The 15,277-nt window shown below is 42.5% G+C and overlaps 1 protein-coding gene across 1 annotated transcript; it reads left to right on the top strand.

Moving 5' to 3' along the window:
• The first annotated feature begins 732 nt into the window (after positions 1-732).
• wasf3b (WASP family member 3b) lies at positions 733-15,084 on the top strand. Its single transcript, XM_047568392.1, has 9 exons — positions 733-862; positions 6,526-6,682; positions 9,600-9,734; positions 9,937-10,090; positions 10,876-10,993; positions 11,735-11,916; positions 12,308-12,586; positions 12,903-13,213; positions 14,399-15,084. The coding sequence occupies exons 2-9, from the start codon at positions 6,550-6,552 to the stop codon at positions 14,554-14,556; spliced, it is 1,470 nt and encodes a 489-aa protein (XP_047424348.1). The 5' UTR covers positions 733-862; positions 6,526-6,549; the 3' UTR covers positions 14,557-15,084.
• The last annotated feature ends 193 nt before the right edge of the window (positions 15,085-15,277 follow it).

Below are 15,277 nucleotides of genomic sequence, written 5' to 3'. Positions count from 1 at the left end.
TTGTCCAGAAATAGAATTGCGTTTCCCTTTCCAATTCACTGTTCTGCAGACCAGATTCTATTCTCTGCATCCTTTTCCTTCGCTTTCATGCCTTTGTCCAGAAACACACCTGACAAACTACAGATCTAAGTATAGCAAGTCCTCTCAGTGAACCTCTTCCCGTAGCCTGGTTGTACACTACTACTAGCTCTCAGCATCATTTTCTGTGTAAACCCTACTAACCTTCCAAAAAACGCATTTAAAATTCATAGATGTACCAGTCATTCACAGAGAAAGGGGACAGGGGTAAAGAGAGTTCTTCTATTTAAACCTCAAACTTCCCACCAGTCCCTTTAAACAGAAGAAACCAAGTCATGTTGCTTTGTTAAACCCTTTTTGGACGTAAACCATGACCTGGATGACTGAGAAACATTCTTAAAAGAAAGAAAATGCAACCATCTACGTGTATTTATTTACATTTACACTGTTATTGTTGTCTACAGAATACAAAAATATATATATACACAGGCCAGAATTTTACTTAAAGCTGCTTTAATTAAAAAAAAAAATCTCTTAATCTCTTCAGCGACGCCCAACGATAGCCCCGCCCCTTCCATTCGGCAAAACTCCTTCCAAAATGGGGAGTCTCCCTGCCAATCATTACGCGTTGAGAAATACGATTGGTTGAAGTGGGCGTCAATCACCAGCGTGAGCCTCTGTCTCGAGTTCTGATTGGACGGACGCGGCCGGTGGGCGTGTACCAAATCCTCAAAGGGCTTTTCCCCCGGAGTGGCCAGACCGGGGGACTCAGGATGGCAGAGCTAGTAGGAGTAACTAACGGGACATGCGGACGGGCTGATTTCTTCTAATATTTCAAGTGCTGGTGAGGGCCTCATGATACTTTTTTCCACAGCGGCTAATATCACCTTTTTATCTTGATAATGATGCGTGTTAATATCTCTGCTGCCCGCGGTCTTATTTGTGCCTAACTAAGAAGTGGACCAGTGGTCACAGGCTAGCTAACCAAGTGGTCAGGGTTGAATAATATTACTCGTCTCGGGGCTCACTTTAAAGCTGCTAATTGATGTGTTACGTCAGTTTATTTAACATAGGAAGGAAAAAAATATATATATATATTATTTTTAAAAATTAAAAATGTGCAGAGGAATAAATTGAAGGGGGCTGAGGTGGATGAACAGATGTGGGTCAGTCCATCAGTAACGGGACGCGACGGTGCGGAACAGTGATTGATCGCGTCTGTGTCCGTGGGTTTATCAGCCTGTGGGGAAGGGAAAAAGGGCAGTGCGAGGGTTTTTAAGGCATTAAACATGTAAATAGTGCATTGAAATAGCCCCCTGCAAGACATACGTGTGCTCAGCTAGTTCTAAAACCCAATAATAAAATGCTTTAGTATTGAATCTAAACGATGGCAACTTAGTTAGAGATAATTGATATTTCAGTTTAAACTTATCATCTATGACTTTATGACTTATTTACTAGTCAGGCTGCCTAGATTTTTGAGTAAGTTAATCAATTAAAACCACTGAATTTACACAAACAGGTGCAAACATTGAAGTGTAACAGACTAAAACCATTAGTCCTACAATCCTATTAATTAATGCTTTAATATTCAACCTTAAATGATGGCAACTTAGTTATAGATAATTGCTTTTTATGACTTTATGTCTTAATGACTTAGTCACACATCAGGCTAATTAGATTTTGAGTAATCAATAGAAACAGATGTAAACTATTACATAAGTCCACAGTAAACCATCTGTGGGTGTAACAAACCAAGTAGCCTAATCTATAAAGAAAAAAAAATGGTTGAATCAAGCACAAATAGTCAATATTTGCTAATATTTTATCAGACAATCTGTTTCCCACTAATTCTGTGTTTACTACAGGAATAAATTAGCCTCTTAGGCAATTGTGTTATTGCCCATATGGATTTTTCTTTTCTTTTTTTTTACTCCGGGTCATGTTTGTTTTCCAATTTGCTCATCAGATAGACTCCAGCATGACATCTGTGTGATTGAGCCAAACTCAAAGGCTGCTTATCTATTTAATATGTAATATAAATAATGGTAAGTTGGACCTAGATAAGCTGCAGACCTTTTCAATGGCAACTTAATGTCAAAATCAAAGTGTGATATTTCTATATGATATTATTATTAAAAAAAAAAAAAGCAAAGCAATAAGCCAAGATTGTTATTATCCATTCGGATTATAAGAACTTAAGGTCAGGATTTCATTGCAAAAGTCATGTATTTGAGTGAGAATAATCCGATTTACTTGAAGGATGTTAGGTGTGCGAGGAAATACATCCAGATACAAGTTGATATTGCAGAATGGTAAAGGTAACATAAGATAAGACAAGATAATCCGTTATTTATTCATGCAAATCAGCCACACTCCACCTATGTCTAAGACAAAGACCTCAGCCTCAAATGTAGCTGGTTTCTAGTGACAGCTGCTCTTAAAATGAATGATTTTTTGTGATGATACTATTGAATCATCAACCCTCACTGGCTGCAGAGAAGAACTAGAACTAGAGGTAGGCTTCACCATTCACTTTAACTCAGGCATGAACCCTGATGCTTTCACCAACGCCCGCCCCGCGGCGATACTGGAAAGAAGAAGTTGTTCTTTTTTTTACGTCATATTTAGGGCAGTGTGACCTGACGTAATCCACGTTGCATTATTCATCGCATCAGAACAAGCAAAACAGCCTCCGATTGCGAGGAGCTGCTGCTCTCGCCACATAAATTGATAATGACTCCCCCTTTCAGGACTTAATGGAGTTTCTCACGTCCGTAGTAAAGGCCTCTTCCCTCTTCCCGTGCGCAGCGATGTGGGCATCTCGCAGGACGACTCGCAGGGGAAGGCATGTCACCTCTAAAAGGGATCAAAGGCATTTTTTTTCTTTTTAGCTGCTGATGAGGCTCTTTTCCGTGCAGCTAATGGGGCATTTAAGATGCTACCTGGTGTGTTTGTGTACATCTTTGTGGCTAAGACGCCTCAGTTTGCATCTGTAAAACCAGTTCCCTTGTATATGTGTAAAATAAAGGGAAAAATGTGTGGAAGCTCTTTTGAGGCCGTGGCTCAAAGTTTAGGTTTTACTCCCTCATCCTTCCTGAGTGAGTGGAGGAGAAAGGAGGAGTGCTACGCTTTCATTGCACGAGTACGAGGGGTGGGGGGGGGGGCCTTAAAGAAGGTCGAAGAAGGGGGACGGGTAAGGGGGGGGAGAGGAGGAGGATGCATGGGAGAGCCAGTGCTGTTGCCGTGTGAACGGAGCCTCTATTGTCCCGGGAACCTTTTCAGCGGCTTCCCCCCGAGGTCCCTGCTCCCATCCCTTCCCCCACTCGACACACTCTTTCTCCCACTTCACTCACCCACACAAACAAACACACACACACGCACACACACAGACACACACATGCTTTGGCTACCTCTCCGTGTCACACACAACCTTTTCTCACCGTCTCTTTCCTGTCACACTTCTCCCTCCGTCTGTGTTGCACCCTCATTTCTCACAAGCAGACGAGGCCTCTCCCTCCTCCTCCTCCTCCCTCCTCATTATTTCGCCTCATTGATGTGATTGTCATGCCAGACAGTAAAAGCAAAAACATGCAATCTTCTAATTTGCATCACCTCATTTCTATGCGGCGCCGTGTTTCCAAACTGCTCGTGTAGGAAATCTCAAACCGGTCCTTCTTCACTGTATTCAGTGTGTTTTTTTTTTTTTTTTTTGTTTTTTGGCTGCACATGATGGTGTAATTTTACCCCTTTTGTTTTCTGTCATCAGTGCGAAGCTGTTGAGGTTTGCAGGGGGTCGCTAGCTAAGACAAACGGGGGCCAGATGAGGACTCTGCTGGTGGGAATTGGCCTCGGTGACCGAGAAGAGAGACACTTGTCTTTTTTGTGGACAGCTGCAGTGACACGCTCTGTAATTACAGTAGCTCCCCGCTGTGGCACTGATAGCGCTTGGTTTGGTGATTTATTGTGTTAAAGATGTTAGCTCATCTTTTTATTTGGTCTCTAATGAGATAAGTATTCACAAAGGACGGGGTGAATGTATAGAAGGCCCGTATTCTGTAGTTGTGATGGATTTAGAGTCTTAATTTCCACAGAATGTTTTCGTTATCGGCGAAGAGGATCTGCAAGGTTGAGTAGCTTTGAATTGTGTTTCTTTCTGCTATTATTAGGTTTCTGTCAGGCTGCCAGGTCTCCCGTGTCTCTCCAACCTGCTTTTCCTTTCTCCAGTGATTTATTTGTTGCAGATCTGGAATCGCCGTTTAGAGCGAATCGCCCCATTGTCGAGTCTAAAAACGGCAACGAGAGATGTTTTGTTCGGAAGCGGCGGCGGGCGCGTTTCCATCTGTCTCCCCGCGCGTCCATCCTCCAGGTCGCTTCTCGAGCTGCATTGTTCTGGTCAAGCGTTTTTTGGACGGGAAGGAGAGATGTGACACGGGGAGGACACAGGAAACCGGGAGCCAGACTCAGACTTTAAAAACAGGAAGCAGGAAGAGACACCGATAACGTGGCTCAGATGCACCCTGGGACTTCTCCTGTAGTCTTTTGAACTACAGAGAGCGTCCGATCAGAGCCACGCAGTTGTTTATTTCAGACACTTAGATTTACAGTGGGTGTGGACAAATCTGATCAGCACTGTGTTTCCTATGGAGAAAGTTGTGAAGCTTGTGGCGTCTCTGCAGACTTCACAGTTTGCCTTGAGGTTTGGTTCTTGTTTTTCGGCGTTGACCGCAGCCGCAAATATCTGGTTATGTCAGGTTTCCAGCTGGGTTTTGGATTAGCTGGCACGCTGTAGCTTTCTGTCTCTAATGCTTTAATCTCTCTGCTGGTTGGTAGCCACAAGTATTCTCACTCTCAGTTTTCTGGTCAACAGAAGTCGTGTTCGTTTTCCACGCAAAATGTTGTTCATGCAGGGAGAGAAGATTTCACCTATTTCAGCATCACGAATATGATCATTCATGCACCTTTTACCGTAAACTAGGATTCGTCATCGTTGATTTGTTTTCTTTAAGTGAAATTGAAACAGAAAGACAGAAAATTACAGCATCATATATATAAATACCAGCTTTTCTTCTTAATTTGTGGAGATTATCGAGTTGAATATGTTCATTTGGGTTCTTTGAGAATCTGACATAATATAAAATATGACCACGCCCATTAATCAATAATGTAATTAGCAGTTTAATCGATGTCTGGTCAGTAAATACTTCTACAGATGGACGCTGACCAACAAGCTGAGTTACTAAGTTAAGGACATAATTAGCTGCGTTTCGATCAAGTGCAGTAGCACTTTGTTTACAGTGACAGGTGTAACTCTCGTTAAGTCTTGTCTCGCGATATAATTCTCTTTCATTCATTTTTTAGGAAGAACTGGTCACATGACCCCTTGTGTCATCTCCACTGACACCGGTGACGAGGAAAATACGTTTCCATTGCACTTTTACGATACACTTTTATATCGATACGTCTGAAAAACCACCTCATGAGAGCTTAAAAATGTTTTAGCTTTACATGTTTTAGAGGTTTTTTCGAAATCTAGGCGTCGTTTCCATTACCTGTTTTTTATTGCGATATTTAGGTTTTGCACATTTCTAGGATTAATGGAGACGTAACACGTGACTGATCAGTTCTTAGCACGTTGCACTTTAGATAGAACGACTATGTGACTATGTTCATTCATCCATTTATTTATACAGTTATTTATCTTTTCAACTTGGAACATTTTTTTGTATTTATTAACCTCCTGAGTCCCGAGCTTTTGTTTTGTCCTCACATGTGGACGCGGATTATTATTATTATTATTTCACTGTATTACAATAGAATAAAGCCATCACTGTGCAACAAATTATAAAAATGTTTATTTCAATCCCTGTACATGGCTGTGCAAAACCAGAAATTACAAACAACAGAATCCCGACGTCCTCAAACGAGTACTTGCTAATTAGGGACGTTGTAGCTTGTTTCTATTGGTAGAATTTGTTAAATTTGTGCATCATATGAAACTAGAAAAGTAAATAAGCACACATAAACCAGTTTCAATCATAAAAATCTGATGAGGTTTTGTATCTTGGACCACAAACCTCAAACTTAATGTCCCCACAAGAGGACGCAGGGTCTCGGGAGGTTAAGACCTGTTCCTAATAAGCACATATTGTCTTTTATTCTGGGCTGTTTTCTCCTTTATTACTAATTTTCCTGCTTTCTGCCTTATATTAATTGCACTCAGTCCCAGACCAAATTATGCTGCTCCTGCTGTTCTTATTCTTATGTCTGTGTCTGGTCCATATGTTCTTGCTTTTCTCGTGACAAAATAAATTCCCTGCAGGAATAAATAAAGTGATCTTGAATCTTAGATGCATTATTGTTGTGTGAATGGTTTCATGTCTACATGGTGGACTGTAGAAACTGAATTGCGCTTAAGGCATAACTAAAGCTATCTGTATCTGTGTCTGTGTCTGTATAGGCTCCATCTATGTCTCAAGCATTGTGTGCGTTTGCTTTTCTGTGCAGTTGGTGTCGGAGCGAGGCGTCGCCATGCCGCTGGTGAAGAGGAACATCGAGCCGCGTCACCTCTGCCGAGGGGAGCTCCCCGAGGGCATCGGCAGCGAGCTGGAGTGTGTGATGAACAACACGCTCTCTGCCATCATCCGCCAGCTCAGCAGCCTGAGTAAGACGCACAAAAACACAACGGAAACAACAAAAAAAAGAAAGAAAAAAAACTGCTGCTGCCGCTTAAAATCTAAAATAATTTGGACGAAGACACGCAAAAAACAAATTGAAACCACAACATCCTCTGACCCGTAAACCCCGTCGACTTCATTAAGTGTGTGTGTGTGTGTGTGTAGCATCTTTGTAAAACAGGGCCAAGATCACATGCTTTTCATCATTAATCCTGAAGCTGTGATTGATTTGGCCGTCGTCACGGTTACAGGGCCTGGGGTCACTGGGCTAGCAGTGGGCTTACAGCGGCGTCACACTGCAACATGGAGGCTTGAAGTGTAATCCTTTTAGAAAGCTGCTAGCCGTGGACATGTGACCGCGCGGACACACACACACACACACGGTTTGTTAGCGCTGTGTGTGTGAACTGATGTATTGATTGTTATGCTCTAAACGTATTGGACAGAGTCATCTCAGCACCGACGCCTCCTTCTATCATCCGTCTTCAATTTGTTCCCTTGTGTGAGGGTTGTGTTATGTGATGTCATCCCCATGTTACCCTTCAATCCAGTTAACCTCAGATTAACCCGTTTTCCTGCAATTTATGTGGAGAGTCCATTCATTTTTTTGTTTTTTTGGTTTTTTTTTTCTTGCTGCTCCAGTCCTATCTATCCTGCGTCCGTCTCATATTGTGTCAAGTTCCTGCTTTGGGAGTGGGCCTTTCAGCAGCAGCTGTGTGGGTTAAATATAAATACATGCAAAGGCCTGGCTTGGGGGGTTGGGGTGGGGGGGTATATCTACAGACTGCTGTGCGTCCTCGTGCACATGTGTGTTTCTAAGTGGGCCACAAGAATCATCATGAGGGGTCAGAGGTGACGGGGCTCAGCATGCCAGCTCTCTGATTCTTCCTTCCTCTAAATGTTTTTCCTGCTGCAGCCCATCCTGTCAGCATGGGGGGGGTAGAGGGGGGTGGGGGTGTTTGTCATACCATAAATCACATTTTACACAGTGCTCAATTCTTTAATGTGCTTGCTATGGTTTTATTAGGGCTACTTTGTTTGGGTTTAACCTCCCATCATCCCAGGGAACATTCTTTATAGTCCCAGATTTACAGTCTTGTAATAAAGGCCCTTTGGCGCTCATTAACTCTTGGCTAAGACGCACGACTTCCTCCTCCAGCTTTTAAAAGAGCGGAGATCATCCCTTCTTTTTTAGCTTAAATAATGGTTTATGAAACAACGAAATGTTTGTTATGTGTCACATGTGAGGAAAAAAAAAGGCTGCAGGCGGAGGAGGAGGAGACGTTAACTCGTGTGTTTTAGCATGTAAATCTTTAACTCCCTTGGTTCACGGTTCGTCACACTGTCAACCAACTGCAGCGTCTATTTAAGATGAATGTGAGACTGTGAAATGGGAAAAATCTCTGCATTTTTCCATTTCCATATCTATATATGAAAAGTGACAAGTCTGATTATTAATAAAACTGAAATCAGAAGTGCAAAATGTCATTTGTTATCCAGTCATGTCGCTTTCTTCCCCCGTCTTCATGTCAAGTAACTCTAAGTAGGCTAATTAATGAAGTGGCTCCCATTGTGTTACGCAACTCTTTCACTTTGGAGACGCTTGTACGTGTCCTGAGGCCGTGCGATGCAGTCAGTCCACATATATAGCTGGAGCCACGCTTAGATTAGATTAGATTTTTTATTTGTCCCGTGGGAAATTCAGTGTCCAGGAGCTTTGTCACATAGAAACAGATGTGAGATATATATAATTCTAAATAACATACGGACGCATGCTACAGAAAAACAAGAGTGCGATTACACGATTACACAGTCGCAAGATCCAGTTCAATGTATTTCTCTGTCTTTTATAATTGTCTTAAATGTGTCAAGTCCTTTTTTACATCATTCCAGGTGGAGGGGGCAGAAAATTTTTATTTATTTTTACCCAGATCAGTTCTGTCTCTCGACTCTCGATTTCTACACAAAGTGTAGACACAAATATGCAGAATGCAGAAGTCCAAGAATAGATTTATAAATAAAACTCCAGTGAGAGAGTCTACGAGCACACGAAGATGGATGCAGCTGCATATAAGGAACAGTGATGTACACGATAGCTGCAACCAGTGATAAAATGCAAAGCACAGTGGTATACGGTGTCCAATTTCCTTAAATATTGATCCGGAGCGTTCTTTTTTTATCTTTTCTTATGTGGAGAAGACTAATAACTGGATCAGGAGTTTGTTCAATGTCCTTGCTACTCTCAGTGATTACAGGGACTCCTCAGCTCGGCCCCCGTTGTTGAGATTTTGTCCAAATCCAAATTGCATCCATCATTGACGAGCTCCTTTAATCTGACCGCTTACAGACTTCCATCTTCATCCTTTTTAAAATTGTCTTGCACAAGACCTCAGATGAGGCCCAAGACATATTCAGACTTACACCGATGCACCATTTGGAGGTCATATGGCTCCAAATGTGGCAACCAGATCCTTTCTAGTCTTTATTTAGAGCTGTCAGTTTGAGATATGCACTGTGTATATGCTCCCTGCTGCGTTAGGGCTTTGAACTGGCAACACTGAGGTTAAGACTCTCTAACGACACGTGCTCCGACGTTAACAACTTCAAAAAAATGAAGCTAAATCTGTGACTTTTGATCGCCGGGTCCACACAAACATGCACTTAGTGCGTCTGGATGCTTTGTATCCAGCTCCTATTAAATTATGCATGGGGGATGTTGCTATATGGAGTTGTATGAGACACCATTTCCTGCACAGACTCCCAGACTCTAGTTTCACATTGTGTCACATTACCACAGTATTGACTGGATTTGAGTCTCTGGTGGGATTCGCATTAACTCCGATAGATTAAGTCTCCTCTTTCTCTAATATTTTCGTCTCCGTTTTCCTGTTTGTTTATTTCCAGGTAAGCATGCGGAGGACATATTTGGCGAACTCTTTAAGGAGGCCAACACTTTCTATCTGCGTGCCAACTCCCTCCAGGACCGCATTGACCGGCTGGCGGTAAAAGTCACGCAGCTGGACTCCACCGTGGAGGAAGGTGGGTGGGAAGGGGAGAGGGTCTGGGAGAGGAGGCCCAGCAGGCCGCCATTCAATCACGAAGAGCTGTCATTCCTGTTTCCCTACAGCTGAATGCCTTTTTCTTTTCACTCTCTATTATTTGTTTGTTTTTTTCTTCCCCCCCCCCTTCCTCCTTTCTATCGCCATTCATTTGTTCTCCCTTTCTCCTTTTGTTTCCTCAGTTTCCCTGCAAGATATCAACATGAGGAAGGCCTTCAAGAGCTCCACCGTGCAGGACCAGCAGGTGGTGTCCAAGAGCAGCGTCCCCAATCCTGTCAAAGACATGTACAACCTGAGCGACAAGCCTCCGCCTCTCAGCATCCTTTCGTCTTACAGGTCAGTGTCTATCTATCTATCTATCTATCTATCTATCTATCTATCTATCTATCTGCTTCAAATGTCTGTGAGTATTATTTAAAAGTGTGATAATTCTGCATTCACATAACAAGAAATAAGCAACATAATGTGTGAATAAATTATTGTAGTGGGGAAAAACAAATTCAATTATGACTTTCTGATAAATGTCATAACATTTTAAATTTAAACCATCTATTTTTTACATGTATTGCTGCAGTTAATAACTACTAATCAGCCAGATTGTGGTGACTTTGAGAGGTCGTAAATTTAACATGAACCCCGCAGAGAGCAGGTTTAAAAAGTTTCGTGTATCTTTTTGTTTCGTTTCTGACCTACATCAACGGTGAAACAGCAGATTCGGAGCTATTTGGTCTCTGCTCTTAATGCAGTTTGCTTTCCATTACATTGGGCGCATTACATATTTAGCATGTCTGGCTCCAGTGGGAATCTTATCTCCCCAACTCAGACTACACGGCACACTTTGTCTTCCTCTGTTCTATTAGTCAGACTCCCTGTCCACTTTTTTTTTTTTTTTTTTTTTTTTAAATTCCGTCGTCTCCGTTTATGCTGCACACTTTGTGATAAAAAAAGACCCCAGGACTAATTTAACTCTTCCATCTGCTTCCCCCCCTGATTTTATAATATCCATGTTCTATTTCCAGCGTAGTCTTTCCAGTCCAGTCATGTCTCCACCGAATGTCTCCACCTTTACATTGTTCTGTGTAGTTGTAATGTTCAAACGTCCTGGTGTTTGTTTTTTGCAGGGACGACCACAAGGAAGCGCTCAAGTTCTACACCGACCCCTCCTACTTCTTTGACCTGTGGAAAGAAAAGATGCTGCAGGACACAGAGGACAAGAGGAAAGAGAAGAGGAAGCAGAAGGTACATTTCTAACCGGGAGCATCTCACAGATCTGTGATGTCACAGTGCAACATATACAAACCTAATATTCATTTTGAAACTCAATCTAATGGTTCATGGAGAAGAAAAAAATACTAAAGCATCTCAAACAACATTGTATGGTGATGCTATACTCATAGCATAATTGCCCTAGTCATATTTTAGCGAGCACATTGATATTTTTATTGATATTCTAACAGTAAAGCCTCATTCACACGGGATAAGTTTTACCTGAGGACGTCCTGTGGTTCACATATTACTCCCTACGTCTCTGTTTCACGTGGCGCATTCACACAGGACAAACAAATCCAGTGTTTTACTCTAATTTACATTCCGTTGTTATGGCTCTGCTACTTTCCATCTCACTCCACTATGCAAATTATAATGGATGGAAAAAAAATATTTTTGGTACTATTTATCCCGGGGAAGAGATCACCAATGACCTTTGGTCAGCTCCACCTTTGCTGATGAACACTTCATTTACTACGTAGAGGGTGGTGGATCAGGTCACTTCATAAACAGGTGAATAGTTTAGCGACATGTCGACTTTGCGCTCTAGCATCTGTCCGAACTTTGAATTATGGCACATGCTTCGTGATTCTTAAATGACAGGAGGCAGAAAAAAAGCCGCAGACCAGTGATTATTAGAAATAAGTCGGTAAATTAGTCAGTTATGCTATTAAGCTAACAATGAAGCAAAGTCAAATTTTCCCTTTCTTCCAGGAGCAGAGGCGTTGTGTGGATGGGACGTTACAGAGAGAGGTCAAGAAGGTCCGCAAGGCGAGGAACCGTCGACAGGAGTGGAATATGATGGCTTTGGATAAGGAGCTGAGGCCAGACCATCGACACACCATACACCGAGACAGAGGAGCGTCCTCTGAGGGCTCAATGTCTCCAGAGAACAGGTAGAGACGCTTCACACGTCGTTACACATCATTCTGTTTAGGGCTGGGCTGACAAAAAATGTATATTACGGTATTTTTCAAAGTTCTGACGGTATATTACAGTATTTTTTTCCATGCATAATGATGTGAAATCCAGGGATATGAGATGAAATTAAGAAACAAGGACAATTATGGGTTCATTTATTTTGAGATATTTATTCGTATTTAAACATATTTAAACTGCTCTGTCTGTGATGTCAATAGTAGTGACTGACTACCGTAATAACTGTAGACTGTGCGCAACATTTTTTTCTCATTCATGAAAAGTTAAAATTGGGGACACATTTTTTTGTAACAAGTTTGTCTTCATAAAGTCCTGGTTTATTCTATAATTCTATGTTTCTCCTATCAGGGGCCACGGTATGGATCCACACCACTACCCCAACAGCATGAACCACGCCGGCCACGCCCACACCTACTCGGGCCCTCCGCCCAGCGTCCTGGCCGCACAGATGGCAGCGGGACACGCCCCTCGTGGAGGCAGCGAACATGACAGCAGAGGCAGGACGATGATGGCCTATCAGGGTGGGACGCTGGGCCGCACGCACCACCACCACCAGGTCCCGCTGCCTCCTCCACCCGCTGAGGCTATGAACGGAGGCTCCATGTCCCTCCCACCAGTGGACTACAGGTACACATCCAAAGCACAACCAATCATTTATTCTATTCACTCTATGATGTGACCGAAATAAACAACTTCATTCATTTATTCCATTACAGTGCATACAACATGTCCAGGTTTTTGTCAAATTTTCTGTTTGGTATATTCAGGTGCTTTGTGGGTCATAGTTCAATCTCCCACAGTTTTTCCTTGAGGCTCCTCCTGTGAACCTAATAGAGATAATGCTGCCATCTAGTGGCTCAGTGTCTATATGTGACCTTAAGTACCAGCATCTCTGACGTTTGTTTTACTGAACTAATTCTCTCTTTCTCTTTTGTCCTTGCAGTATGGATGGTTACGCCAACACCGGTCCTCCTCCTCCACCTCCCGCTCCTCTCATCCCCTCCGCCCTGACGGCCTTCGCCTCGCCACCTGGAGGTCCGATGCCCGGGTCGATGGGTGGCGCTGGCGGCTACGCCCCGCCCCCTCCACCTCTATCCGGAGCCCAGGCAGCTCCGCCTCCTCCCGGTCCTCCTCCTCCTCCTGTTCCAGCCGGTGCCTCCCACTTCACAAGTCACAAGATGTCGTCCGCTGCGCCCGCCGAGGCCGCGGTGGTCAACGACGCCCGCAGCGATCTGCTGGCTGCTATACGTATGGGTGAGAGATACAGTGCATCTGTAAACTCTAAATATATTTTACAGTTTTGGTTAAATTTGTTAGAGTTAGAACATACTATAAAATAAATTACTACATGTTCACTAGAAGCCAAAAAGTCTGGAAGCAACTTCAAGTTTCTGTTCATGATGCCTTTCTTAAAAAACATTTCTATGTATTTTGGGATGTTTTTTACTGCGTGGTCAGACTTTTCTGATTTTATTGATCATTTTCCTCAATTTGCCTTTAGGTGTGAATTAATGTTAACAGACCGTTACTGAATAAATGTCAGCCAAAGAAAAGAAGGGCTTAGCTTTAGGGTTGAGAAGATTTGCGAGAGTCACAACTTCAACAAATCACAGTTTGCATTATTCACTTCTGACTTCTGAGAGTCTGCATACAAATATCCCTTGTGGAACGAAAAAGATAAAGCCAGAGGAGGTAACTTTAAAGAAAGGAAAAAAAATGATAATTATAGTAAAAATGCCTTCTGATAAGTTACTCTTTATATAATAATAATGTTTATTTTGTTGCAAAGTCCAATGAAACTGTGATCTTTTATGTACAAATTTGATGTTGCTTCCAAACTTCAGGCCTGTAGTGTTTGTGTAATGTTTCTAGGTAAAAGAGTGTCTTTTCAGCGTAACATATAAAAATATAAATCTTGGGGAAAAGTATTTTTTCCTCACTTCAGCTTCCAAAAAAGGTGGATAAAATAACTGAGCTATAGAGGAAATTTGCATTTTAATTCTAATCTGCCTGATTAGAATTTCCACTGGAATTAAAAATCACAGTTACTTGTATGAATTATTTAGTTTTTTGTTTTTTACTTTAAGGGTATTCTTTATATTTAAACACAAATGCTAATATATAGAGGTAAATACAGCCATTATCAGATAAAATTAAGGACAATTGGACCCGATAATGATCCATATGAACTAGTATGAATTTAGAAAAGTGGATTAGCCTCAGTTTCAGTTAGTTGTAGGTCAGTTATGATAAATAAATAAAAGATGCTAATGCTAAGAGCTTTTCTGAGAAGTAATGTTAGTCTAGATTTGTCGTTTTTCTTCCTTTAACTGAACGAGATAGCGTGGAAGTGTGTTTTTTTTTTTCTTTCTACGCTGTCCTCAGTCAGCGTATTGTTAAAAAAAACATATTTATATATATTTCCTTGTGTTCTTGCAGGCATCCAGCTGAAGAAGGTGCAGGAGCAGCAGGAGCAGCAGGCTAAGAGGGAGCCGGTCGGAAACGACGTGGCCACCATCCTGTCGAGACGCATCGCCGTGGAGTACTCCGACTCCGAGGACGACTCGGAGTTGGAGGAGAACGATTGGTCGGATTAGCACACGCGTAAAACATATACATATATATATATATATATATATATGTGTAATAAGATAACCACTGAAAACACACAAACACGCTATGAGCAGTTGATGTGACACTCACCTGAAGGAATGCCCACTGTGCCACAGTTAACGGGTCGTCACAGACTTGAAGATGCACACGCATTACATCTGCACACAATCACATGCTGTATGTTGATATAAGCTGAATGGTCCAAAACTGGAAACGTGGAGGGGGGGGGTGTATTCAGTATGAGTCCAGTCCATATACTGCAACGCTGACCACTCATTAATTTTATTTCAAAGCGTTGCAAATACACCCCCAAGTGGATGTTCCTCTACCTGTAATAACACTATAGACGCCCCGTGAAGGTGCTTATCTAATGTATAGTCGAAGCTTGGGAGTGTTAGAATTATTAGAAACTTTCCTCTTGAGCTAACCAACGTACTTGTCTTTTTTTAAATGTTTTTACTGAAACGCCCGCCGCAGATCACGAGGGGCGGGTTTTTAACGCGTAGCTAACCCGGAAGCGACGGTGACGGGTGGATGAGAGAGCTGTATGTGATGATCAGAAGTCTGGAGAAACCGATTGAGCCATCTGTAATCGCTCACTGCTGTGTGGGAGGGAGGGAGGTGGGTGGGGAGGTGATGGGGGTGTGGGGCGGGACGGGAGGGGGCGGGGCATGTGTACGCTAGTGTGTGTGAGCCGTGTAACCT

The sequence above is a fragment of the Mugil cephalus genome, chromosome 18, assembly GCF_022458985.1.
Source record: "Mugil cephalus isolate CIBA_MC_2020 chromosome 18, CIBA_Mcephalus_1.1, whole genome shotgun sequence".
NCBI lineage: Eukaryota > Metazoa > Chordata > Actinopteri > Mugiliformes > Mugilidae > Mugil > Mugil cephalus.
The sequence above is the reverse complement of the archived record's forward strand: the minus strand, read 5'-3'. Positions and strand labels throughout refer to the sequence as shown.

What these genes read in the sequence shown, in the direction of transcription:
- wasf3b (XM_047568392.1), top strand. Translation starts at nt 6,550, where the DNA reads ATGCCGCTGGTGAAGAGGAACATCGAGCCGCGTCACCTCTGCCGAGGG. An exon ending in CTCCCACCAGTGGACTACAG is followed by an intron (nt 12,587 to 12,902) that starts GTACACATCCAA and finishes TTGTCCTTGCAG; the next exon opens with TATGGATGGTTACGCCAACA. An exon ending in GCTGGCTGCTATACGTATGG is followed by an intron (nt 13,214 to 14,398) that starts GTGAGAGATACA and finishes GTGTTCTTGCAG; the next exon opens with GCATCCAGCTGAAGAAGGTG.